Source organism: Crocuta crocuta, unplaced genomic scaffold (assembly GCF_008692635.1).
Source record: "Crocuta crocuta isolate KB4526 unplaced genomic scaffold, BGI_CrCroc_1.0 scaffold318, whole genome shotgun sequence".
NCBI classification, from domain to species: Eukaryota; Metazoa; Chordata; class Mammalia; order Carnivora; family Hyaenidae; genus Crocuta; species Crocuta crocuta.
In genome coordinates this window covers 338132-365163 of record NW_027531425.1, presented here as the reverse complement: position 1 = coordinate 365163, position 27032 = coordinate 338132, and the positions used below count along the sequence as shown (strand labels likewise).

General features: G+C 44.3%; 1 protein-coding gene across 9 annotated transcripts in view; it reads left to right on the top strand.

Moving 5' to 3' along the window:
• SRGAP2 (SLIT-ROBO Rho GTPase activating protein 2) overlaps nt 1-27032 on the top strand; it is a 243244-nt gene that overhangs the window by 88351 nt on the left and 127861 nt on the right. For all 9 annotated transcript variants that reach the window (XM_077772041.1, XM_077772039.1, XM_077772040.1 and 6 more), the window contains exon 2: nt 4764-4956. In XM_077772041.1, coding sequence (XP_077628167.1) covers nt 4764-4956 — 193 coding nt within the window. The remainder of the gene's footprint in view (nt 1-4763; nt 4957-27032) is intronic.

The window sequence follows — 27032 nt, the reverse complement described above, 5'->3', positions numbered from 1 at the left end:
CACTCCTTGCTTGGTTTTGATCTAACACCCTCCCGAAATGATGGTACAGTGATCTGCCAGTGGAGTTCAATGTCATGGCCAAGTTTGTTATCCAGAGGGGCAGCTTCCAGGATTTGCTTTAAGACTATTCAATGCAGAACTGAGACCCAGCCCATGCAAAATGGAGAAATGGAAACCAAGAGTTCCTTCCTCTTTCGGGTGCCTGTCTGTTGGGACCATTCCCCCCCAACCCCCCACCTTGCTGGCGGGAGGGTGCTCAAAAGAACATGCTGTTTTGGTGGGGTTAAATTTTTTAAATGAGATGTAATTCGCATACTGTAAAATCCACCCTTTTAGAAGTATAGGAAGTCAGTGTTTTGTTTTTTGTGTTTTTGTTTTTTAAGTGTATGCACAAGGTTGTGCGACCATCGCCACTATCTAATTCCAGAAATGAAATATCAACCAAAGATCAATTCTGATTTTCAGGAAACTAGTTCTGAGGCTTCAGTTCTTTTTGGAAGGGAGGCTACAGAAGTGTCATTAAAAACATGTAATAAAAAAAAAAGAGTCAGAGGATGTTGAATATTTCTTAGGCTTGGTGTTTGGCTTCTTTTATCTGCTACTGATGATTTTTCAGTCTTTGGTCCTTGAGTTGGGACTTATCCCCGTGGCTATGTTATAATAAAGAATATTCAAGGCAAAAGCAGTAAGACTGGCTTTGCCTTCTTTTCCTCTCTTCTTTGTCAAGCCATGCCTCATTAGGGCAGGGCGTGAGCCTGTTTTGTTATTCCTCATCATCACTGAGCTCAGGGTCTGGCATACAGTAGGAGCTCAGTAAAGATTTGATGAATAAAGGGCTGTGTTAAGTGTCCAGGGGAGGTCATTTTGGCATTATCACTCAAAGCTCATGGCGACCTTTGTACTTCGGCTTTGTGGGTGGCCATGGAATTCACTCGCACCCCTGAGATACAGCTGCTTCTAGAAAACGAGAGCTTGATTTCTTTCCATGTAGTTCTAAGGAGAGAACCTACAAGGACTTCCTCATCCCCAGTTCCCAGGAATGCTCATCCAACTGTAAGCTGGATTTCTAAAGCCTTCCTGAATTGGTATGGTGAAACACAGTGTGGGTGGTGTGTGTGTGTGTGTGTGTGTGTGTCTTTGAGTGTGCACCCGTGTGCACGTGCGTACTTGCCTCAGCACGCGATGGAATTGTGAGGAATTCCTCCGTGTTTTTATAAATCATCCCTTTCTTCTTCCTGCCCCTATAGTTTATTGGTAGGCCAGGGTGCAGAGGGGCATCCAGCGCGGGCACACGGCCCAAGCGAGCTGGCCTTCAGTGGCCTATTGTTCTCTGCCCCTTATATGCACAGATAGAGGACTGGGGCTGCCACAGCTGCCTTCTTGGGGACCATTGTTTGTCTTTTTGCAGCAGCAGCAGCAAAAGTCTGAAGCAGCACATTTTGCACTGGACAGAGCAGCCATTCTGTTTTAGAGCTGCAAGCCTAGCGATGGGGGTGGTTGGAGTCGCCCTTCGGCATCTGTGTGGATGCCCCGAGGATGGGAGCCAAGGAGGCTTCTCCTTCTAGGCAGGTTGCCGGGGAGAGGAGATGCTCAGTGACGGGTTTCACAAACCAACCGCAATGGCAGGTGGTATCTGTTAGCAGGGACTCTTCTTTTCCTGGATCCAGAGTGGGATCTCATTGCTTTCTCACTTTCTCTGGCCTCTGGGCATATTGGCAGACCTCAGCGTGTGCTCCCAGGACCAGAAAAGCACTTCCTCCCAAGCTATCCTGTAGAGTAGATCCAGGAAGCAGGGAGTGGACCCAGCCCGGTTGTGGACTAGTTGAAACATGGGCTAGTTATCAACTCAGTGGGCTAGTCCAAACTTGATTCTGAATCACCCCCCAGCTGGAAGGTAGAGAAGGAGATGTTCTATGGGTGGGAGCCATAGACAGTGTAATTTACCCAGAAGTATTTTCAGAGACTCCAGACTTGTGTTCTGTTTCTTTTGTTTCCCTGACCCATATTCAACCTCTTTGACAAGTTAGACAAACCTTAATTTAGCTTCAAACCCACTTGCACCTAATTGTATGACCCTTTGGTAAATGACTTAATAGGTCTTATTTCATTTTTCTTACCTGTGTTATCAGGATAATTGGAAATACCAAGTGGGCTACTTGTGAAAGTTAAATGAGATGATGTATGTAAAGCCCCATAAAAGGTGTTCAGTAAACACATGCTCCCCCTTCGTTCAGGAGCCCTGCGGGGATGCCTGAGGGCGCAGTACACTTTGTATTGTGCTGCCTACTGGAGGCACCTGAGAAAGTCACGGTGTAATTCTGTGTTGGTTGGATGTGTTCGGGGGCTTCTTAGATTAATTCAGAGGCCTCTTGTAAAGTGCTAATTCCTTGGATAGGACAACCCAGATGTGGCCTATCTCTGGAACTTCATAGGATTAATGGGAATTTGCCCGGCCCTCTCTTTTTTTGGTGGAGGGTGGGCATCATCCATTCTATCTGGTTCCTTTCTGCTCTTCTGGTTAGTGAGATGATTGAGGAAAAGTCTTACATGAATTACAGGCGACTCAGAGCCCCCTTACCCATCCACATCCTCTTGCAAATCTGGGATTGACCGGGTAGACTTTTTGTCCTAAGCTGCCCTGATTCTTCCTTAATGAGCAAGTTGTAAGTAATATCAGTGAGCATTGTGAACGTGGTCTTCACCCATAGCCTGCCCACGTGATGGCTACTACTGTCAGCTTCTACTTCTATCAATAGGCAGAAGGGGTACAGATGTCTCTAGGAATAGTTTTGACAAGGGCTGTTGCCTTTAAGAGGCCAGAACTCCCTGGTAAAAACTAGATGCTTGATATGCCCTCTGCAGATCTTCCTCCCAACACCCTTGTAATCAGACTCCCCAAAAACACAGAACAAGAGAGCTTTGATGAGTGATGAGGTAGGCGGCTTTTCTGCTCGGCCTTCTGTCTGCTTGAAACAATCCTCTGGTGCTCAGTTTCAGTTCAGGTAAGGTTACTGTAAGGTTTGACTGGCATTGGCCGTTGGCAAGGGGGAGGCATGGGGACGAAGAGGGTGAGAACTGCACTTAGAGATCACCCGAGAGCACCCATCAAGGGCCAGATACTTATGCTACATTCTGACATGAGTAAAAACAGAGACAAAAATGAAGATATGGATAGATTATGGACACCTAGCTACTTCAAGGCAAAGCTAAATGCACCATTTGCCTGTCATCGTGTCATAAGTGTGATTGGCAAAATGTTCGACATCAGATCTGTGATCCTGCCTTTGCCCCTGGTTTATCCACAGCTCAGAGGAAAACTCTGGATCTCCCTACCACCTCTGCTCCCATGCATTACATAGCATAGGCAGAAAGCACTGTTATAACTCTGCTATTTGGAAATGAATTTGGAGCATGCATAAGGAAAGGCAGAATAGTATAGGTGCTCTTTTTTTTCCTGGGGTTGGAGTCACTGCCACAACCAAGTGCACTGGAGCTGAGCAGGAAAGGGATGAAAGAAATGGCTCCATCGCGGGCTCACATGGGACTCAGGATAGAACTTCAGCCGGACACGCACTGCAGGCCGTCTCTGAGCAGCAAAGCAGTCTGGATTTCGCATGCCGCTTCCTGCGGGTGCCAGGGCTCTTGTCAGTAACAAATGCTGTATTGCATTTGAGGCAGATCCGGTTGCATCTGGAACCACATCGCTGCAGTCCCAGGGAGGGTGTTTGCTAGCCCTGTGTGAGGACTCTCGGCTGGGCAGAAATCTGTCAAGCTAGAGCTTCACCTGAAATATTTCTAACTTTAACACAGCTGAGGCTCTGAGCGTCACTGAGGATGAAGCAACAGCTGTATGAGTAATATTCGTTGAGAAAAAAACGAACTTCTTGAAGATTGATTTCCAGTCTATGATTGGAAACTATGGAATCTGATTGACAGTGAAAGATTTGCTTGCCTAAAAGTCTGGTGCTAGTTGACCTTGGGCAGGACCCTTTCTATCTCCATTAAAATATCCTGACCCTCACCCTCCTTCATGGAGATGCGGAAAGCCTTTTGTTTACTGATTTATTTTTAAAGTTTATTTATTTATTTTTGAGAGAGAGAGCATGAGCATGGGAAGGGGCAGAGAGAGAGAGGGAGACACAGAATCCAAAGTAGGCTCCAGGCTCCAAGCTGTCAGCACAGAGCCCGACGCGAGGCTCGAACTCACAAACTGTGAGATCATGACCTGAGCGGAAGTTGGATGCTTAACATTGGGCTCCAGAGTCAGTCTTTTCAGGTTTGAATCCCAGTTCCATCACTTTAATAGCGTGACTTCCTTAAGAGTCAGTTTTCTCATCTTTAAAATGGGAATGAAAATAATACCTTCCTAATAGCATGGAGATAAATCATTAGGCCCTCAGCCAAAGAAAACCCAAATTTTGGCACTGTGCCAGAAACATAGTAAATTGCTCAATAAATGGTAACTGAGTATTGTATGTCTAATAAGCAGGGTCTCTTAAATGATTCAGCAGACCCCTGGATCCAGTTTCTTCAGTGGTCTGAAAAGAGTTGGTGAATATTTTGGAGGTGCCTCATGTCATATGGCCATTTTAAGCTTTAGGCTTTTCATTTTATTTTATTTTTTAAATTAAAGGCATTAAGTTCCCAGCTAAATGGAAGGGGTCAATGTTAGTATGTATGTATGTATTTGGTTTGGTTTGGTTTGGTTTGGTTTAGTTTTGTTTTTCTGGATTTCCACCTGACTGGCCTTGTTTCTGTTGCAGAGATCCGCGCTCAGCTCACAGAGCAGATGAAATGCCTGGACCAGCAGTGTGAGCTCCGGGTACAGCTGCTGCAGGACCTCCAGGACTTCTTCCGGAAGAAGGCGGAGATCGAGATGGACTACTCCCGCAACCTGGAGAAGCTGGCCGAACGCTTCCTGGCCAAGACGCGCAGCACCAAGGACCAGCAGTTCAAGTAGGGGCTCTGGGCGTTTCTTGCAGAGACCTGGGATGGGGGTCGGGGTGGGAGGAAGGCAGGATGTGCCACCTAGACCCTCCACGCATTCATGGTGGTGCTCCAGGGACTTCAGATTGGCCGAGGGTTGAGAGCCCTCCAGGACCTCTCCTTTTACAGATAGGTCTTTTGTGCAGGTCGGGATCCTGGAGAAGTCAGAACAGATGATGAACCGTGCTAATAATAATAGCGGACACTTTCATAGTTCTTCCTATGTGCTCAACATGGTTCTAAGGGTTTTACATGTATGTTAACTCATTTACTCTCCACAGTAAGTTTGTATGTTGGTTGTTGTAGTATCCCCAATTTACAGATGAGGAAACTGAGTCATAAGAAGTTAAGGAACTTGGGGCTCCTGGGTGACTTAGTCGGTTGAGCGTCCGACTTTCTCTTAGGTCATGATCTCGCGGTTCTTGGGTTCGAGCCCCGCGTCGGGCTCTGTGCTGACTGCCAGCTCAGAGCCTGGAGCCTGTTTCAGAGTCTGTGATTCCCTCTCTCTCTGACCCTCCCCTGTTCATGCTGTCTCTCTCTCTCTCCTAGAAATAAATAAAACATTAAAAAAAAATTAAAAAACAAAAAAAGAAGTTAAGGAACTTGCTTCAGCTCTCTCTCTCTCTCTCTCTCTCTCTCACACACACACACACACACACACACACACCTAGTACATCAATAGTAGAGCTAGGATTCAAATCAAGGCAGTCTGAAGTCTGAAGTCTGACCTCTAGAGTCGCTTAGTCTCTCTCTCTCTTAAACACACACACACTCATACACACACACACTCACACACTCCTAGTACATCAGTAGCAGAGCAGGGATTCAAACCAAGGCAGTCTGGCTCCAGAGTCTATGTTCTTAACCATTTCACCAAACTGTCTTTAACTGGAAGAAATGAATGGTGCAGTAGCCATACATCTGACTCGTTGCCCAGACAGTTGCTAAGGCCTATTCCTTGTATAGTATTTTATGCAAGTGACCCATTCACTCTGTTCTCACTGCTGTTGCTGTAGTTTAGATCATCATCATCATTGCTGCCTGAATGACTGCATTACTTACTGTATCATCTACAGCAGAGGTTCTCCACTCTGGCTTCAGATTAGAATTCCCTGGAGAACTTTTTAAAAATGCTGAAATCTGGGCCCCCTTCCAGAGCAATTAAGTCAGAATCTCTGGGATCAGGGTCTGGGTAACAGTATGGTGTAAAAGCTTCCCAGATGATTCTAACGAACCACTAGTGTTGAGGACCACAGCGTACAGCTTCTCCCCATTCCAATCTGCCTGACCCACTGTCGTCAGACTTAGTTTTCCTGGAACATATTGGGGATCCCGTGGTTTCTCTGTGCAGTGGCTTCCCACTGTCGGTGTTCTTGACACTCAAGGTGTGGTCTTCCAGTATCAGCCCACCTAGCAGGCTGAAAATGCAGAATCTCAGGTCGCACCCCCAGATCTACTTCCATGAGATACTCAGGTGATTTGTGTGCATGTTGAAGTTTGAGAAGGGCTGCTCTATTCTTTGAGCCCTTGTACATCTGGTCCCAACTAGCTTTCCGACCTTATTACTTGTGTTTTGTCCTCTAGTGTACCATAGCCAAACAGAACATTAAGTCCAGCGGGCCCTTGCCCATCCTGTTATTTGAACTTATGTATCTGCTATTCACATCTATGCAAGTCAAAGGCACTCCTGTTTTAAGACCCATCTCAGATGCATCACATTCCAGGAAACTTTCTTGATTCTCCCAGAAGAAAGAATGTTCTCCCTTTTCTGAATAATTCTTTTATTAGGGCAGTCAGCACTGTCTGCCTTATATTATCTTCTCTTAGTGGACTGTATAAGCTTTTCTGATTCATTTTCCAGTCTCCCCCAGTGCCTGCTGTAATATGTGGTATATAATAGATGCTTCCTAAGCATTAATGGATGAGTAAATGAATGAATGAAGTTAGAAATTAATGCCAGGTATGTCTTGTTTTCCTCCATTTTCTATTTTTGTTTATCATATCACCCTAATAATATGAGACACAAATTATCCTTTACAAGCCAGCTCTGAGCAATGGATATGGAGAGGCTAAGGTTGAGAACACGTGACACTCTCAGTATAAGCCAGCATTCGAATTTTCTCCACATGTTTTGTCCTCAGAGCTCCTTATCTTTCCCAAGTCCCGTTCGTTTTACAATAAGCAATCCTAAGAGAATAAAATGTTATTTTAAGTAGTATGTGATAAATGAAGATTTGGGAGAGAAATCATTTGCCTTAGAAAGAGGGGACTCAAAGTTGGATTTATTCTGTTGGTAAGCTACTCCGTAAAATAGCATTTGATTTTTAGGACTATATCATATTTTCAGCCTAAGGACATATTTGCTACAAATTAAGGTAAAGATATGCTAATCTGTAAGTCAGCTGAATTGCTTTGATTAAGACCACATGCAGGGAATAGGGTGTTTTCTCCAAAGCTGGAAGAATTGAATTCCCTTCTCATAAAGCCTGGTACCTGGCTTCATTTTCCCCAAAACAACTAGTGAGTATTTATTAAGAGCCATCTGTGTACTCGTATTGAACAGGCATTGGAAGATACAAGGGAAGTTTATTCTGTGTCTCCACAGGGGCCGTATCTGGCTGAGGAGGAAAAATTTTTAATACAAGAAGCAGCTAGAGAGTAAAGCAATAATGATCTCATTAAGAAATCATAGAAATCATTGGTTGTATGTAGAATATAGATGTGATGAGAGGTCAGAGATAAATCATCAGAGAGATACATAAAGGACCTGGAATAGTCAGGAGAGTTTCCATGAAGCAAGTGGGACTTAGGCTAGGCTTTAAAGGTAGAGAACAACAGCACCTGCAGGTGAGAGGAAGCAGGAGTGTTTGCTGGCGAGGGGGCACAGGGACCAGTGAGGGATCCAGCTTCATTAAAAGAAAATTTCTTTTCCGTTCATTCAACAAATGTCCATCACACACTCCTTGAACTCCTTCAGTCCAGACACTGGGCCTTGGGATATAGCAGTGAGCAGACGCTGTCTCTTACACACAGCACTTACGACAGGATGAGGAAACGGGCCTTGAGTAAATCACACAATTAAATCAGTTGAGGTGAGTGTTGCAGAACAGAAGTACAAGGCACCATGAGACCTTGTAAGAGGGGAACTTCACTCCTTTTGCTGCCACTTTATGGCTAGTTTACCTTGATAGCTTCCTGTCTGATCTCCTGAGTAGCAAGCTATTTACCCAACAAACCCCTGTTAAGTACCTACTGGGTGCTGCGCTCTGTGCTCATTCTGGTGGAGACCCGGGCAAGCGCTGGAATCCTGGCTAGCAGGGAAGAGAGACACGTGACAATGTCATGCGCAAAGGCCTCCAGTAGAGGTCTATATTATGAGAACATAGATATTTACAAAAGCAGTCGAAAACAAGTTTAGATAAGTGGATTAGACACCAAATAATGGCTCTCGGACAGACAGGCAGAGGAGTTCAGGTTCGATGCGGCAGCATGGTAATGAGTGCTCTGGGGTCTTGAGTGGGGAGACCAGAAGGTCGAGTTTCTGTTTCTATAGGAGAAGAGAAAACACAGTGCGGGACTATTGGCAGCTTTGCCACGTTCGCTTACAACGTGTAACAGGGTGGGTGTGTAAGAGATCATGTCCACCCAATATGCAAAGTGCCACAAGTGCATGGGGAAGAGACGTTTCTTCAGGTTGGAGACGGGGCAGGGTTTCGTGGAGGTGACGCTGAGTGGGTGGGAATGGGAAAATGCAAGTGTGAGTGCTGGGTACTGGTCCTATGGGCTGAATTCATTTGAGACAACGCCGAAGTTGAAAAAGGAGGATAGAAAGATGGAGGAGGAGGCATTTTAGGCAGAGGGAATAGGGTTGGTAAAGGCACAGAGCTGGAAAAACAAGGCAGGTGGATAACTCATCCGCTTTGCTGAAGAGCAGGAATGATAAATGCAATCGTGAATAAGCTTAGAAAAGGTGGTAGGGGCTTGAACACAGTGGGCCGGGAACGCCAGGCGACACGGTTTATTCTGTAAGCATGGGGAGCCATTGATAGTTTTTGAGCAAGGAACATAATTATGGCTGTGCTTTGGGGAGGTAACTATGGCAACCCTGCATAAGATCAGTCGGAGGGGAGGGACCGGGTAGCAGGAGGCCTGTTGAGGAGGTATGGCAGTGAGCCTAAGGTTAACATGGGCCTAACCTGAAGTCGTGCCCTCGGAAATAGAAATGTGAGGGCAAGAAGCAATCGGAGTCAGGGAGGCTGGGACAGAAGGAGGGCCGAGGGTTTCCTGGGTCTCTGGAGTCGTAATTGTACTGTATTTTCATTCAGCCGGTGCAGTGTAGCCTCGATTTTGCTGACTCTGGGGCTGATCCCTAGAATAGTTCATTCTCTGCCCAGAGCGTCTCAGCGGGCACTCGTCACCTCCCCCGGAGCTGTAGCAGCTGTTGGCCCAGCAATGCCATGGATTTGTCTCTCTGTGCTGCCAGGAGAACAGCTGCCAGCGGCAGCTCTGGGCAGACGCGTCTCAGGGACGTGGAAACTATTCAAGTTGGGCTGGGGTAGGGTGGCCAGGGCCAAAGTCGGTCTATATGGACTCGCCCCGCCCTTATCCAGACCAGTGTCTCAGCCTGGCTGGGTCTCAGCCTCTCAGACTCAGTTTGCTTGGGTGTTCAGTTACAGTTTTAAGTGACTGCACTTAGGGACAAACATTGCCGGACTGCTTTTTTTCTTTTTCTTTTGGATACCTTCTTACGCTGGAAGCCATTAGCCTGTCACTCTTTGGCTTTGCTTCCTATTCTGCTTTGCCCCTGCTCACCTTTTGTCCTCTCCCACACTGTGCTCCGTGCAAATGCCCTCATTAAAGCCCGCACAGCTCTGCCTCCATTGCAGAGTCTGACCCTGTGCTCCCATCAGGCTCCTTCTCTTCCCCCTTCTCCACAGAAAGAGTGAGAGATGCTGCAGATATAACTACATAGTGTTTATTTGATTCTACCGTATTCTGCTTTAAGATAGGGAACATGGCTTCCTCCGTCCCTTTGAATTGTGGGTGAACCCTCTTCATGTCTGAAATTCTATCCGCCTGATTTGATTAAGGGCAGAGATAAAATACTATGTGAGGGTAGGAAGTCTTCCTAGGGAAGATGTTCTTGCATTTTCTTTGGCTCTTTGAAGAGTATAAATGTATTCCTATTTGTTGCTGAGCCTTTGATTGTCTCTTTTAAGTGGAATCTGTGTTAATATTGCTCAGCAGGACTCTAATTGATAATGCCTTGGCTGGTTTTTTGTTTTTTTGTTTTTTTCACATAGACTTGTTGTAAATTACCTTTTCAGTCTTAGCTCACTTGGTTTTGATCTCCTCCTTTTAATAGCTCAGTTCTTTCTTTTATTTTTTTTTCTGTCGCATCTTTAGAGGAATACTCCTACATTGCTATCCTGCTGTGTTCTTTCCAGAGACCTTCTGCTAGTTTAAAACCCTCCGCCAACAGCTTTTCGATCTTTCTTCTAGCTTTTCCTTCTTCTCAACAACAAATATTTGTTGAATATTTTTAAGGTATTGTTCTAGACTCTTAGGGGAGGGAGATCCAAAGAAATAGAAGTAAGGGTTCTTTTCCAAATGAATTTATAGTCTAGTCAGGGATAAATTGCACTGGAATACAGTAACACATCTTCAGTATAAGGCAACATGTGGTCAGTAACCAAGTGTGTGCTATAGAAAGGATGGTGCACAGTTGGAATGGTCAGGAAATTTCCAGGGAAGAAATGGAATCTGAACCAGACATTGAAGAAAATGGACAGGATTTTGATAGATGGAGGCAGGGAGGGGCACAGCAGGAGGAAAATACAAAGCACCAATGAGTAGACTGGTTTGACTGGTTAATGAGCATATAGAAGAATTGGAAAAGGTAGATAGGACCGTATTGCGGAGGGCCTTAACTTTTGACTAAGGTTTGGTGTTATGCAATAGACACTGGAAACCACTGAAGGTTTGAACAGTGAGTTGTCCAAGTCAAAGTATGAACTCTGCTTACAAAAGATTGATCTTAACCTTAATAGTGGTGAATTGCTAAATGACTGGAAACTTGAGACAGTGACACCAGTTGCCACAGTAGATAATAAAGATCTAAATTAGGGTGGGATGGTAGGAATGAAAAGAATAGAAATTGATCCTCTGGACCATTTAGCAAATATGTATCATGTTCTTACCATGTGATAGACACATGCCAGGCAGGACAGATACTGACCCCTGTACTCCTGAAGCTTACAGTCCATCCGAGACAGATGGAAAACACCTGGTGCAGGAAGAATCTACAGGAATTGCTGACAGATGGGATTCAGGTTGCAAGTGAGCTTGGAAGCACAAAAGAAAAAGGGCTGTGAAGTTTCTTTTGGACTTGGGTGACTGGTAGATTAATGGTGCCTTTAATAGAAATACCGAAGTTAGGAGGAGTTGTTTTTGAAGGGCATTTGAGAGATTTGGTTTTCGCGTGTGAAGTTTAAGATACTGGAAGGATATTGAAGATGAAATTTTCAATAATTGACAGAAAATGAATGGCTGTCTTCAGGACTAACATCTGGGCTGTTGAGAGCTATTTGGGCACGTTTATAGAGAGGTGATGGTCGAAGCTGTGGCAGGTTCCAATTTCCAACATCAAGGGTTTAGAAGGAAAAAGGGGGGAACATCTTTCATATTGTCTGTGGTACTCAGATTGCAGAGAATGAAAAGAGATTTAAAAGGTATATTTATTTGTGCATTTGTTCAATACACATTTTCAGGACCTAATTATGTGCCAGGCATTGCACTAGGTTGGAGATATATCCAAGACAGTATCCTATTCTCACTAACATGAAATTAGCAGGACATTAAAGAGACACACATGGAAAGTAAACCTACTTATTTGGCTGAGTACGAGTTGTGCAACTATAGGAAGGGAGGTGAGGGAGCAGGGCCCAGGTATCTCAGGAATCTGGTAGACATCAACCTGCAATATGCCTTTCAGTGGGAGGTTAGGTACACAATTAATTAGAGAGAAATTCTTGTAGAGTCCATGTTCTTGGCCTTGGGCCCAGTATTTGACTGTGCACAGTTTCTGTGGTTACGTCACCTATTGCTGATGGGTTTTTCCTCTGGGGTTAACTTCAGAGTTGTTCATCAGCTTCACAGAATAGCCTTGGGTTGAAAGGCAGAGTCAGTTGGCCATGGAGATTGTTACAGCTGTGACTGCAAATCAGAAAAGGGTGGAGGACCAGAAAGCTTCTCTTTGAGTATGGGGTGACTTTGAGGAGGGAAGTAGGAAGAAGCATGAGGTTCCCAGAAGGGAGAACCCCTCACTTCCTGGGACCAGGGTGTCACTCATTCATTTTGGACATATTTGGGAGGCTTTTTCTTCCCTCAGGGAAGGTTTTGCCCAGATGTAGCATCTGCTGTTGAGCAAGGGTTGGCTTCCCTTTGCCATGGCTCAAACTGCCTTTATTTAGAAACTAACAGAAGGTACCCTGGTGAGTGTCTCACTGGCCTGCTCCATACAGAACTTAGGTGGTGGTGGTTGGGTCCATTTTGGAAGACTTGGGAGGTCTCCTCACACATGAACAAAGTAGGATGGAAGAGAGACAAGAAGACAATTTGTGTGTGTGTGTCTGAGGGCTAGTTAACGAGACAAAGTGCTGGCCAGTCTTTGGAACAGAGAAAGAATTCATTTGCAAGCTCTTTGGGAGGCTTTATGACTTAGCAGGAAAAGCTGAGAGCTTTAATCCAGACATATTTGGGTCTGAATCCCGACTCTTGCGTTTATAGCTGTGTGACCTTGAGCAAATCACTTACTCCCTTCTAGCTTCAATTTACTCATCTATGAAATGCAGAGAGTAATACTTACCTTGAAGGGTTGTTTAAGGATTGGATATAATATGTGTGAAGCACTATTCTCATGCCTATAACTTACTAAATGCTCAAAAAATGGTAGCTGATGTAATTATCACTGCCACAGAAGGAGTATAGCCTGGTACTGAAGACCACAGGTTCCAGAACCAGATTTCCTGGATTTGCAGTCCTAGATTACCCATTTACTAGCTGTGGGATTTTATTTATTTATCTTTTTTTATTTTTACTTTTTTAATTTCTGAGAGAGAGAGAGAGAGAGAGAGAGATAGTGCAAGCAGGGGAGGGTCAGAGAGAGAGGGAGACACAGAATCTGAAACAGGCTCCAGGCTCTGAGCTAGCTGTCAACACAGAGCCTGACACGGGGCTCGAACCCATGAACCGCGAGATCATGACCTGAGCCAAAGTCAGACGCTTAACCGACTGAGCCACCCTGGTGCCCCTATCTGTGTGGTTTTAGATGAAGGTTCTTAGTTGCCTCAGATTCCACATCTATAAATTGAGGATAATAATAGTGCCTGCCTCATGGAGTCGTTCTGCTGAGTAAGACTTGATCTATGTGAAGCCCTTAGGATAGCACTTAGTACATAGTAAGTGTAAATAGCAACAACTGCTTTGGTCCTCAGAAGATGGGACTGAACATAGTTACAGTAGGTAAAACCCTGATAGATTAGATTCACTATTCATTCCCTGTGCAGAGTTAAGCATTCTTTTTTTTTTTTAAGTTTATGTGTGTGTGTGTGTGTGAGAGAGAGAGAGAGAGAGAGAGAGAGAGAGAGAGAGAGAGAGAGAGAGAGAGAGAGAGAGAGAGAGAGAGCACGCACAGGTGAGGAGCAGAGAGAGACAGGGAGAGAGAGAATCCCAAGCAGGGGCTCGATCCCCCAAACTGTGAGATCATGACCTGTGCCAGAATCAAGAGTCGGATACTTAACAACTGAGCCCCCCAGGCACCCCCAGAGTTAAGCATTCTTAAGCGTGGCCCCAGATATCATGTCCCTTTCCCTCGGTTACCCCAGTGAGTGGGCCCTTGTGAATGACAAACTCATCCTCCTTCCTGATTTTTATGATGTGTCTGTATTGGTAGGAAATATGCAATTATGTGACATAATTGTATGCCCAGTTCCTATAAAATCTCAGCAATTGTATATTTTGTCTTATAAGCTGTCATGTTCACAAAGTGTCACGAGCTACATTGAACCAGGTAGTTAACCTGGCATGTTACCTTTAGATCCAGGCTCATAATCATCGAGTGGAGGAAGTTTGTCTTGCGCTCACCCTCCGAGTTCCTTGTCCTCACAGTCACTGGTTAGCACTAATTACCAAATCGTGGGGTTTCCATAATGGTATAGTGCTCAGGTCCCAGTTGCAACCTGGGTGGATAAAAGCACGCCAGTCCTGTTCAGCCTCCTGCCGTGGCCACCATCAACACCAGCTGGCTAGTTCTGTCCAAGCCTCGGTCGTGAGCATAACAGATGTGGTTCACTGGGTTGCCTCATGAGGCCAAACAGAAGCTCCCACACTTCTCCATAAATGGCTTTGTCTCATCCTTTTAGGGTAGGGAATGATAGAGGGCAGTTGGGAGCAAAACATGCTCTAATGAGCAGTTGGGAGGATGCTGAAGACTACTGAGGGCTTCCTGTGTCACCCAGTCTCCGCCATCGGAGTGCTAGCAGGACACACCTCAGGCTCACAGCTTGCTGGGGCCCAGACACTGCTCATCATGTCCCTTAACAATAGGGCTGAGATGCAGGGAGCTTTCAGTGTTTGTTTTCTCGGCTCTTGTAAGTCCCATAACAATTCCATAGTAGACACAGGAATCGATGTGCATCTGGTTCGAAGGATCTTTAATTTTCAGGAATTCACAGCCAATTAAATGAATTGACTTTGATCCAGTTCTCTTTTAAAGGCAAAAGCCATGTCCTCTTTATTGGGAGCTGACTGCGTTAAGTGGGAGGGTTTACAAGATAAGAAGAAAAGACAGTCTCTGCCGTAAGGACTTCCATAATTGAAAGGTGGGGGTGGGGGGGGGATCAGACAGGCTGAGAGAAGATAATAAGAATATATATGCACATGGGCACATGCATCTAAAAATAGGACCCCATCTAAGGCAGGTTCTAGTAGTCACCAGGAAGGAAGTGAAGGTGGATTACTCCGGAGGGCCTCGTGCTTGGCTTAGGCAGGGAAAGGTAAAAGATAGCAGTTATGTTCTCAATTAGATTTAGTCCCAAGTTAATTGGAGTAAAGACTTTAATATCTAATTCGTGCACTGTGCTAAAGTCTCATGCTGTGAAGAGAAACAGACTCATATGGGAAGAGCTCAGTGTTAATGAAGGATTTAGGGAGAATGAGAAAAAAAGGAGGTTTTGGATTTCTCAGAGTTGAAAAAGGATCATTCTTTCTGCTACCTCCTGCCCTTTTACACCGCCATCCATCATTGGATCACTGCCCCCTTGGGTTTCTAAACTCAGGGAAGATCAATGAGCACAGCTCTGCTTCTTAACATATTTTGGGTACAGCTGGTTAAAGAACCAGGATTAGAAAATGAATCGAACAAAGTAGGATTATCTTCAATGGGAGGATGCTGAGCTGTGTTTGCCGATGCCTGCTTAAGCAACTGGGACAGGGCATCCTTGCATGAAGTTCAGACGTCCCTCTAGCAGCCTCTGTTAAAGGAGAGGTTGTGGAACAAGTCTGGCAGCTCTCAGCCTGAACCCTGGTAAACAACAGATGTTCGGAACTACTAAGTTCCTAGGGTAGGGGTGGGGGTTTCTGTTGGTGCCTGAAATTCTCTGAGTTTACAGGCAGCATCTCAAGGATTTAGCAAACGGAGGAAGTTGGACAGCATTGATTCTGCAGCGTACAGGTGGAAGTGATGCCCGAGACAGTTCCTTGGGGAGACCAAGCACATGCTATTGAGCAGACTCTGACAAACAGTGAAACCCTGGAAGGCAGGCCCAGTTCAGGATTCGGCTTCCTACGTGGACTGACTTTCTGCCCGCCCCCGGCCCCTCTTCTTGTGTGTGGACCCGATTTGTGAGACACCTTCTTGCTTCTGTTTTGTCTGGTCATGGGTAGAAATGTGTGCCCTTTCCTGCTGCAGAGTCCCACATACACATGCCTGCAGACATTCAGCCAGGCATGCCTCATGGACTTTTCTATTAGCCATTCAGGTGCTTATAACATGTGGATTAAATGGTATTGTTAGCGGCTTTGTCTTGCCTGCCAACCTTATTCTTGTACATTCTCAGTGTTAGTTTTACCAGGTGCCCGTTGCACCCTTAACTGGAGGTGAATGAAGATAATGTTCCTTGTAGAGAATTCAGCTAGGCCTCTTTTCTCCCCGCCCCACGCCCAGCCCCCAAACACACATACTGAGTTTCTCGCTGGATGCTAAATGCTTAGGACACCTCCTTTACAACATGTTCAGGGAAGCCATATGGAATAAAGATACATAATACATCCTTTTTTTTTTTTTTTTTTTTTTTAAAGTAAGCTCTATGCAGGGCTTAGACCCCGAGATCAAGAGTCACATGCTCTACCAGCAGAGCCAGCCAGGCACCTCTATAATACATCTTTAGTGGGCTTTCTTGGTTCCAAATTAAAGAAGACTTGAGAAAAGTTCTCCCCTTTAATAAAATGAAAAAAGCAATGTATCAGGTCTGGGCTAGTTTTCAGGACACTCTGGTCAGGAAGTATGGCTTGAAAATCTCTCATAGAACATCCTTGTGCCTTTATTTCTTTTGAAAAACAAGTCCACTTCTGGCCCTTTTGTTCATTAACATAGAATGTTTTGGTGAACACCAATCCTGGGACGTGAGGCTCACCTATGCTCTTCAGCCAACTTTTTTCAGCACTTTTTCTACACCAAGAGCTATGCTGGGAAGTATATAACCACAGAAGAATAAGCCACTAATCTAACTCATGGAAGTGACCATTGAATGTGAAATATTTTAAGGTTGTTCATGTGCGTGCCCTTGTGCACACATACACGTGTGTGTTCTGACAAGGTATAGAGTTCAAGGTCGAGGAGCCAGAGCTGCTGAGTGACCATGTAAATCCCCTGTAGTATATGTGATTCAGTCATCAACGCTTGGCTTTATCTTCATCATCAGTATTGACCAGCAGGTTCTGGCAGGTCCTGGGGTCACAGAGACACTTAGGACCCAGCTTCTGTTCTGAGGAGGCTCATTGTGTCCTGCGGAAGACAGGAGGTTTATATGGAGAAAAAAAAAAAAAAAGATAACACAAAGTAGCATATATTTAGTGCCAAAGCCAAGATGGAGAATGATTTCTTTTCATTTTTTTCCCCAAAATTGGATCTTTAAAAATTGCTTTTGGTATCATTTTAGACTTACAGAAAAGTTGCAAGAATAGAGAATTTCTGTCATTTATCCAGATTGTGCAAAAATGCTAACATATTACTGCATTTGATTTATGCTTCTTTTTCTCTCTGTCTCTCTGTACACAACTTATGCACATACATTTTTCTTTCTGAAACACTTGAGCATAAGTTATAGACATACCCCTTGACCCTCACATACTTCAATATGGATTTACTAAAAATAAGGTTGTTCTATACCACAATGACCAGTACAGGTACCAAAATCAGGGGATCAATATTGATACAGTAACATTATATAACCCACAGATGTTCTAATTAACCTACCATTTATTCTAAAAAAATTTTTTTTTGGCCAAAGAAAGTCCAAGATTATACATTTCATTCAGTTTTCTTGTCTCTTTAGTTTCCTTTGATGTGGAATGGTTTCCAAGTCTTTCATTGTATTTTAGGACATTGATATTTTGGGGGAGCATTCAGCTTAGTTATTTGTAGAATGTCCCTTAATTTGGTATTTCTTCTAATGTCTGATATATATTTTTTTAAATTTTTTAATGTTTATTTATTTTTGAGAGAGACAGAGACAGAGTGTGAGCAAGGAAGGGGCAGAGAGAGAGGGAGACACGGAATCTGAAGCAGGCTCCAGGTTCTGAGCTGTCAGCACAGAGCCAGACGCGAGGCTTGAACTCCCCAGCCGTGAGATCATGACCTGAGCTGAAGTCAGCCGCTTAACTGACTGAGCCACCCAGCCACCCCATAATGCTGGATATTCCTTTATGATTACATTTATGTGCTTTGGGCAAGAATACCGTAGAAGTAATGTTATATTCTCAGTGCATTATATCAGGAGTCATTTGCTGATGATTCCCCATTACTGGTGATGTTAATTTTGATCATTTGGTTAGAGTATCTGCCAGATTTTTCTACCATAAGGTTATTCTAGTTTATGCTTTGTAATTAATGCATGTATTTTGGACAGATACTTGGAGACCATGCAAATATCACGTTATTCCTCAAAACTTAAAACACCTATCCATTTCAGCATGTATTGATGATTCTTGTTTAAATCAATTATTATTATGGTTACAAAATGGTAATTTTCCCAGTTTTCCTCATTTTTCCTACATCTATCAGTTGGGATTTGAATGTAAGGAAGAATTTTCCATCCCCCCATATATTTGTCTGGTTATTTGTTTATACCAGTTTGGACTCATGGATTCTGATTTTATTCAACAAGTTATAATCCTTTACTATCTTTATTTATTTTCATGTTCAATCCAGATTTGACTAGTGGAGTCCCTTCAAACTGGTTCCTGTGCCCTTTTGACATGTTCCCACCATTCAACTCTCTGGCACAAAAAGATATTCTAGGCTCATCTTATACTTACTTACTTCAGCTCTGGAATAAAGAGTTCTCTTCAAAGGGTCCTGGATTCTGTTAATGGTGAATGGTATTTAGAACAGTGTACGTGAGGGGCGCCAGGGTGGTTCAGTCAGTTAAGTGTCCGACTTTGGCTCCGATCAGGACCTCATGGTTCATGGGTTCGAGCCCACTTGGGTTCTCTGCTGTCAGCATGGAGCCTGCTTCAGATATTGTCTCCCTCTCTCTGTCCCTCCCCCACTCACGCTCTGTCTCTCTCTCTCCCTCAAAATTAAATAAACATTAAAAAAAAAAAGAAAGAAAGAAACAATGGATGCTGGATGTGCTCTTTGGTACTACAGTACCACAGTTTACAGTCCCTCTAAGCAGAGGTAGTACACACACAGGTGTGTGTATGTACACATGCATATACCCACATACTTCTCTGTGTCTCTATCTATATGCTTATCTGTATTAAAGTCTATGAGTCATACCCGTAATATATTTATTTATTTGCTGTAGTTCTAGAGCATACGCAAAATAGTTTGCAAATTGCTACCCCATGCCTCTGAAAAAGAAGACTACTAACTAGATTTTAATACAGGTTCAGAGGGTTGGTTGGTTGGTTGGTTTTCAACCTTAAGGACCAAAACAGTGTGTTCAGAAGTTAGTTGCTAGTTCCTTCTCTTCCAACCTCCAGACCTTTAGTGTGGCTATATTACTTATTAGAAGCACCATTTGGGTTATTTATTTCTGTTTGTATTTAATGTTTTCCCCTTCAGAATGAGGTCTTGATTGAACTTTCTCACTGCCAGATCTTTTCTCTTGACTAGAGATTAAGCAGCCTCGGGAGAGGTGAGGGACCTGCTTCTCCATAGACACAGTCAGGGCATTATCAGAAGTCAGTACTGGGGCCATGGGCCAGACACAGGACAGACACGGGGGACCATCCTGCGGCCATATCCCCCTCATGGCCGGGCCCACTGTGGCTGCACCATATGGGTGGTGCCTCTTGTTTTCTCCTAAGATGACTCCCCTCACACTCTCCCTGCTGTTCTCCATGATCACCTCTCTTGCACTTAGGGAACCAAGAATCCAGCTCTCATCTCAGTTCTAGGCTGTGACTGTGAAGACTGTTTACCAGTAACTCCTGCCATATGCCCGATGTGCCTTGGACAATCTTGATCTGGCTTCTTGGAGGTGAAGCCCTGGGACACTGCTCACTGACACCCATACTTGCAGAATCTCCGGCCCTGTGGCTGGACTATTTGTTAGCTCCCTCTTCTGATGCCCCAAGTGTTTCTTCTCCTTGGCTTCTTCCTCAGACGCTTTGGCCTCTCTAATAGCTCTTATGCACCAATTCTGACCTGGCCATTTTCTCCCCTCTGCCTGAGGATGGCTTCCAGATTCCCTTTCCTTTGCCCCATTTATCTCTCTTCCTCCATCTCCTGCACACTCATTCTATTTCTCTCCTTCCTCCAGACACATATAACATGGTCAGTGCTGCTGATTCCAGCTGTTCTGAATCTTGCCTACAGCTTAAGTTCAAAAACAGATGGACCCAAAGCATCCTCGATGCTGTGCCAGTTTCCACCACATGAAAACAAATTACTGAAAAGCATCAGGAAATTTTAGAATAGTTTTGAAGTTTGCTTTTCTGTCTTCTTCCCAGTCCTCCCTGCCCAACGTGTCTATCTCTCCTGACCCCTTTCCACATTATACCTGCCACCTCCTATCTCTTCCTTGTGTGCCTTATTGGACAAAGGCTGGTTTCTAAAACCTTTGCCCCCAATTTCACCCTCTCTTTGTGCAGGTAGACTTAACCATTGGGATGAAACCATGTTGAGGATCAAGCTGGGCCGTTGCTCTTTTCCTAATTGTCTGTACCTTTTTTGAATCTCCCATCAAAGACTAAGGAATTTCTATCCCTTTGGCGATAGAGAGAAGATGAGGTTGGGTTCTCTGTGTGTACTTTTAATGGTCAAAGAAGTCACTGACTTGGGAATAAAGGTTCTGTTCCTCTAGTGACTTTATCAGTAGGGGACAGAAAGGCTCCAGTCCCACAGCCTACCCTTGCGTGCTATAGATAGGGAGCACATTCCTTAGGAAACAATGACATTGTACCCACACCACTGTTTTCTTCATTCTTGCAATTTGTGAACAGCTTTCTCCCCATGTTCTGGAGAACATTGTTGAGCTTCAACATTTCTAGTCACCCTGAATATGAGAGAAAGAGAATCATGATGGTGGAGACACTTACCTTACAGGGACACCTTGCAGACACTGGTGGTCATTTCCAGAGCACCGGGAGAAGTTTTTGTCACAGTCTAGTAATTATCAGGTGCCCACTGTGACCAGAGTACTAGACACCTTAGGAGCTGTCCTCAAGAGAATGTCCTCAGGGAATGGGCTTCTCAAAGTTCAGGGACCCATGACTCATATGCAAATTATGGTCTGTATATACACAACACCTCCCTCCTTTTCTCCTTTCTTTGGAGCATTCTTGGAAGAGAATTATTAGCTTCTCAAAAGGGTCACCCCCAAAAGATTTTATAAACATATAGTATGGTACAAGCTGGAATACACACATGTACAGACATTTCACGGTCTATTTTTATATAACTGAGAACAGCATTTTTGTAAAACAATCCTGATAGGTCTTTGCTCTGTGTGTTGTACTCTGATATTTTCCACTTTTTTCTGTGTTATTATGTCCCACTGTTTTCTGTTTCAATTTTTGGGAAATGCTAGTGGTAACCTGCTAAACTGATGTATTAACCCCCTAATAGGTTGTACCCCCGTTTGAAAACCATTCCTTTAAGAGCATTGGTTCTTAAAAGTCTGGCATGCATGATGTTACCTAGGATGCGTATTTATAATGCAAATTCCTGAGCGTTACTCCACCCCTAGCAAATCAGAATCTTTTGCCAGAGTAGCACAGAATCCACATTTTAAACAAGCACCACAGGTGATTCTGATACAAGGTGATTTGGGGTCCTGAAGACTCGCACTTAGAGCAGCCGCTGTCAGACTTAGAAGCCTGGCCACTCAAGGCTTCAGGTCACACACCCACTTGGAGATGGTAGGTACCAGTGGGTATTATCTGAATCCACACTGAGAATCCCCCCATGGATTCTCACTCTTGGATCTTGATTTCCTTTGATAGTCTTCTTTTTCTAAGAGCTGCAATGGCCCTTGTGAAAGCAGAGAAAGAGTTAACTGAGGCCACAGAGTAGAGAGTGAAGGAACCCAAGGGTCATTTTACAGAGTGGCCGGGGTGTGGCCCAAGGCTTCAGTAGGTGCCCAGAGCCAGTCCCAAATTAGAATGGGGTGGGATTCAAAACTGCTTTTTCCTAGTCACTCGCCTTTCATGTGTAACCACATGCAGTGTGTCAACATGCTTTCCGGCGCCGTCAGGCACCAGCAGTTTCGCTCCCTCTGAGTTCACGGACCCTTGGTATTCCTGTTATGTGTTGTCTTGGAATAGCTCTGTGCTCTGGGGCTCGGGCAGCTGAACATTGTCCATTAACTCTTTTGGCACCAGGGCTGTACAGATGCTAAAGGCTTTTCAGTTGAAGTTGAGCAACAACCACCTTGAAACAAGAACGTAATTGCTACTCTGGAGACCTGGGTTCTTCCCCTGCTCCACCGCTATCTCTGACACTCCATGATTCTACTTTTTGTGCCACCTGGCGTTTCTCTCTGCATTTTACAAGTCCCCCTTCTAAATCCGCTCCTAGGTGGGGCACAGGCGATTCACTGAGCATGGGAGTTCCCAGAGAACCAGACGATAAGTTAATGGCAAGAAAATGTATTGCTCTTTAGTGCACTGATGAAGTATAAAATTTATAAAGCAAGTTCATTGCAAATTTGGGTAATAAGGCCTGGGAATTTTGAGATGTATTTATCTTTTCAGACATGACTCTGGCCACTTTGTTTTGTGAGTGTGAACCCATTGTATGGACTGCCAAGTAATAATAATGGTTGTAACAATAATAACAAAAGATGACAGTACTAACTTGTAGATGTAGAGCACTTTAGTGTTTATGAAGTTCTTTTGTGGCCATCACCTTGTTTGACTTGATCTTCATAATAGCCAAGTGAGCTAAACGGGGTGGGTTTGCTGTTCCCATTTATTTTTTTAAGGAGGTAAGAAAATGTTGAGGCCCAGAGTGCATCTGTGACTGATTCAAGATTACCTGGCTCTAGGAAGTGGCAGAACTAAGACTAGCCTTTAGGTCATGAGCATGGTTCAGGGTGCTTTGCAGAGCACTACCTTGCAGAGAGTGGGTACGATCGTTCATCCAGATTACTCACAGGCCTATAGAACTCAATAACCTGCTAACCTGGAAATGGACCAGGGCATCTCTTACTGCATCCAACCCTTTAAAATTTTGCCAGCAAGGTATCGGCCTGGTTAATAATATGCTGTCATTCAGCGCAAACAAGCCGGTGGGTGTACAAAATCAGCCATTCAGTAGCCAACCAGATAGATGCTGCAGCAGTTGATGAGGCGGGATTGATGGAGGCTGAAGATACTAACTATTCATTAAATGAATCGTTTCACTGTGCACAACACTTAAAAGATTTCTGTGGCTGTGGCATCTGTCATTAGTCAGTGCTGGTTAGGTACCCACCCATTTCTTGGTGATAGATATTCATTGACTATTCCAAAATATACCCTGTCCTCAAAGGACTTCCTTCCACTAAGGCAAGGTAAATATCACAATAACACGTGAGAACTGATAAATGCGTGGGGTTGATCTTATGACTATTTAGACTTCATTCAATTTAGCTCTATAGTTTCACAGATCAAGTCATATTTCTTTATTCCTCCATCTTCATTGTTATCGTGAGCCATGTAAGGAAACTCATCATTCCATTAGCAGGTATTCACGAAGGGGAGGTCTGAAACTTAGGGATACCCTTTCTTCCCAAGTGGCTTGTTGGTACTTGGCATGGTTAAGCACCATTTACTAGGCAGGATTTTCTGGCTATAGATCAAGCTTCTTTGCTCGTGCCTGGTGCCAGGGAGATGCCAGCTCCCAAGGTAGTGGTTACTCTTTTGAAAATAAGTGTGTGGATTTTTAAGTGACGTCATTCCAGTTTGGCACAGACAGGTATTTATTTCTCTGGAATGAATTACCAGGGGTGAGCCAGGCTGTCTGTCTCAGTCATCTCCCAAGATTTCATTCATTTGAAAACTGCGAACACATCTGCATGTATTTTTTTTTTCCCCTCTGTATGTTTGTCATGTGCTGTAATTACTTATGGGGTTTCTGGTGACGTCTTAATTAACTAGAGAAGAAAAAACTGAAGATATAATTGCAGAGTTATTCGCAGATCATTCTATGGAATTATTATATAAGTTATTATTTATAAGAAGTATGTGTTAATTGTTAATGTAGATGGTTTAAAAATCTTTTTAAACTGAGAAACATGTATTACTTTATTATTCCTCAGTCATCAGTATGATGTTTTGTTTTAAGTGAATCAGTCAGCTCACATCTTTTGATATGATCACAGCCTATTTTGAGGAGCTTTCAGGGAGGGAAATGTCATATAGAAATGAATTTCTGGGCCTTTGGTTCTATGGATTGTATTGGGGTGGAATACATAGTGCTTGTTCTCTAGCATTTAGATTGTACCCAGAGCACACAGGGACTGTTTAGTAGCCTCCTTGTTTATACCTCCCTACAGTTCTGACAGTGCTAGTGGCAAGACGGAGGGTATAAACAAAGGGAAGACCCCACGTCTACACAGGAAAGGCTGCTGGGCAGGCAGATCTTCTACGTCAGCTAGATCAGCGTTTCACAAAGGGTCAGTGCACACACAGGCATCAAGACCGGGATAAGATGTGGGTTGTAACTGACTAACAGGCTAGGAGCAAGAAGACCATGGGTTGGATCCAGAAGGTTCTACAAACATGGGAGAAGCCCGTCCAAAACAAGAATGCTGCTCCCTTTATCTCTAGTCCCCAGAATGGAACCTGGGACATAATAGGTGCTCAGTCAATATTTGTTGAATGAATGAAATAAAAAGACTTTAGAGATCAAGGACTCAGAGAAGGGGTCTGGACAATAAGATCTCAGAAATCTAGGCAAGAAATCGGAATGACCGAGATTTAAATCTTGTGTAGAAGCCCTCCGCCGCTGCTGTGTCTGGTCTCATGGGATCCACAAAGCTGTCTTAAGTGATTAAAAGAATCTCCAGCCTCCTCTCCCTGCCATGAATATGGGGTGAGGTGGGATGGTTGAAAGGCAAGCAAAATCTCTTGCTTGTCCATCAGTTGATGGGAGACATCTCCAGTTAGGGTCTACAATGGCTCAGATTTAAGAACCCCTCCCATTTCTCTGACCTAACCCAGGGGAACCTTGGTCCTATAATCACTCAGGAAATAGTTATTAAGATGTCAGACACGGTGCTAGGCCAGTTCTCAACATCAAAGCAGATTCCTAAGGTCTCAGCTCTTGGACAAGCCATGATCCCAGGGGTGTGGCTGGACTCCCTGGAACAAATCCAGAGCCACAAGAATTCCATTTCCATACAGCACTTCCCCCAAACCTGATTATAGGGGACAATTTAGACTATTTTGAGTAAGGTGGGTACACCACGGCTTGAATCCTTTCTAATCATCTGTCTAGGCTACCAAGGACAATTTGTGGGATTAACTTGTCCCTAAAAATGAAATCTCATTTCTCCATACATAGAATATACATTTTTGCCTTTGGCCCTTTCTCTGTCTCTGAGCTCTCCTACCCTGATCTCACTGCTGGCAAAGCTGAATCAGGAGCTGTGATAAGCCCCTAGAAGTGTGCCTGCCCCCTCCCTCCCTGCCTGCTGTCTTTGAAAGATGCCTCCAGGCTGCCACTGCACTCCTGGGTCGAAGAACCAGCAGCCACCTTTCCAGCAGAATCTTTTTCTAGTCACTTCCCACCTTGGTGAGTCCCCCNACTTCCCCAACAAATCCCATCCATCCTCTAGCTTATCTGGGTCAGCAAGGGTCTGATTTTATGCATGGCACTGTCAAACCATAAATCCGCTGCGGCTTTGCCTCTCCATCCAGCCCGTCTGCTTCTGTCAGCATCAGCAAAATGCATAATAGAGAAAATAAGCCAGAAAGGCTAATAACATTCATCTGAATAAAATAATCTCTTTGGCTGCCTCAGTTCATTTCATTTTAATCAAGGTGCCAGGAGGGAATTTAGGCTTAAAAATCCGACTCCCCACTTGTCACTAGTTCCCTGTCCAACTGTCACTAAATGATCCCTTTTATTAAGCAGGTGCCTTTTTAAAAACATATATCCTCTTCATAGTTATGTGCTCAATAACATATATTGAATGTGTTTAACTCATTTTGGGTTTTGTCTGTCATCACATCTATATCTCTTTTCAAATGTGAGAAATGGTATTTTTCTTAGATGTATTGATATTTTCCATCCCTGTGTACATACTGGCGGGTTTGGTGGGAATTCTGCGAAAGAGAGGCTCAGAGGAAGTTGCTGAAGCATCTAGGGTTCCGGTGATCTGAGTTCCCTGTGGCTTCCTTCCTGTCTCCTTCAGCACAGAGTTCCCTGTGTGGAATGCGGGACTGATTGTTCCACCCTGGTCCTTAGTGGGAGGACAGGGGGAGATTAAATTCTGCTCTCCCGTTGGTATCTCCCTCACGTCTTCCCAGAGACTTACAGCTGCTTGGTTAATTGCCTGTTGCTGCTGTCTTATCCCCACCATTATTTGCCAAGGGCTGTGCATTTTCAGCAGGCTGCGCTCTTGGCCCTGGCCCAGGGCCGGGTGAGGAGCCTGTTGGAAATTGATGAAAGCCGATCCTAGTTTGTTTGGAAATAAAAATAATGATATTTCTTCACATTTGTATAGTGCTTCACTGTTGGCATAATTCTCTTGCATTCAGCGTCTCATTTCAGCCGCACAACAGCCCTGTAGGTGGGCAGGTCAGAGACTATTGACCCAACAGGAAACGCACCTCGGTAGACAAGCACAGAAGCTCAAGCCATCCGGTCATGCCAAGCTTGTGTCATGTGCCCCATCTGCAGAGCTGGGAGCCTAGCAATTCTTCATTAAATGGCACCTTAGGCCAGGAGGGCTTCTGGGATTTTACATTCCTGCTCCTAAGATCTTTAGAAGGTTAGATGTACACCGACAGGGCATGTGTCCATTTTATAGGTGAGACAGCTGTAATGGAGCAGAGGAGGGAATCTGCCCCCCCCCGCCCCCCCAAAAAAGGAAGTGTAATATAGAGGCCAGCTTGGACCTTTATAGCGTTCTCTCTTTACCCTAGATATTGTAGAGAAATCCCTTTGAGCATTTGCTGCTCAGTTTGTTGAACATCCATAAATAGTCTTAAGTTGAAGGAGAAAAACTGAGCTAATGTATTTGAGACCAGTGATTCAGCTGTGCACGTTTAGCTCAGCGCATTTCTAACAAGAATCTCTTCTGTGGATGCAGAGCCTGCTTGTAACT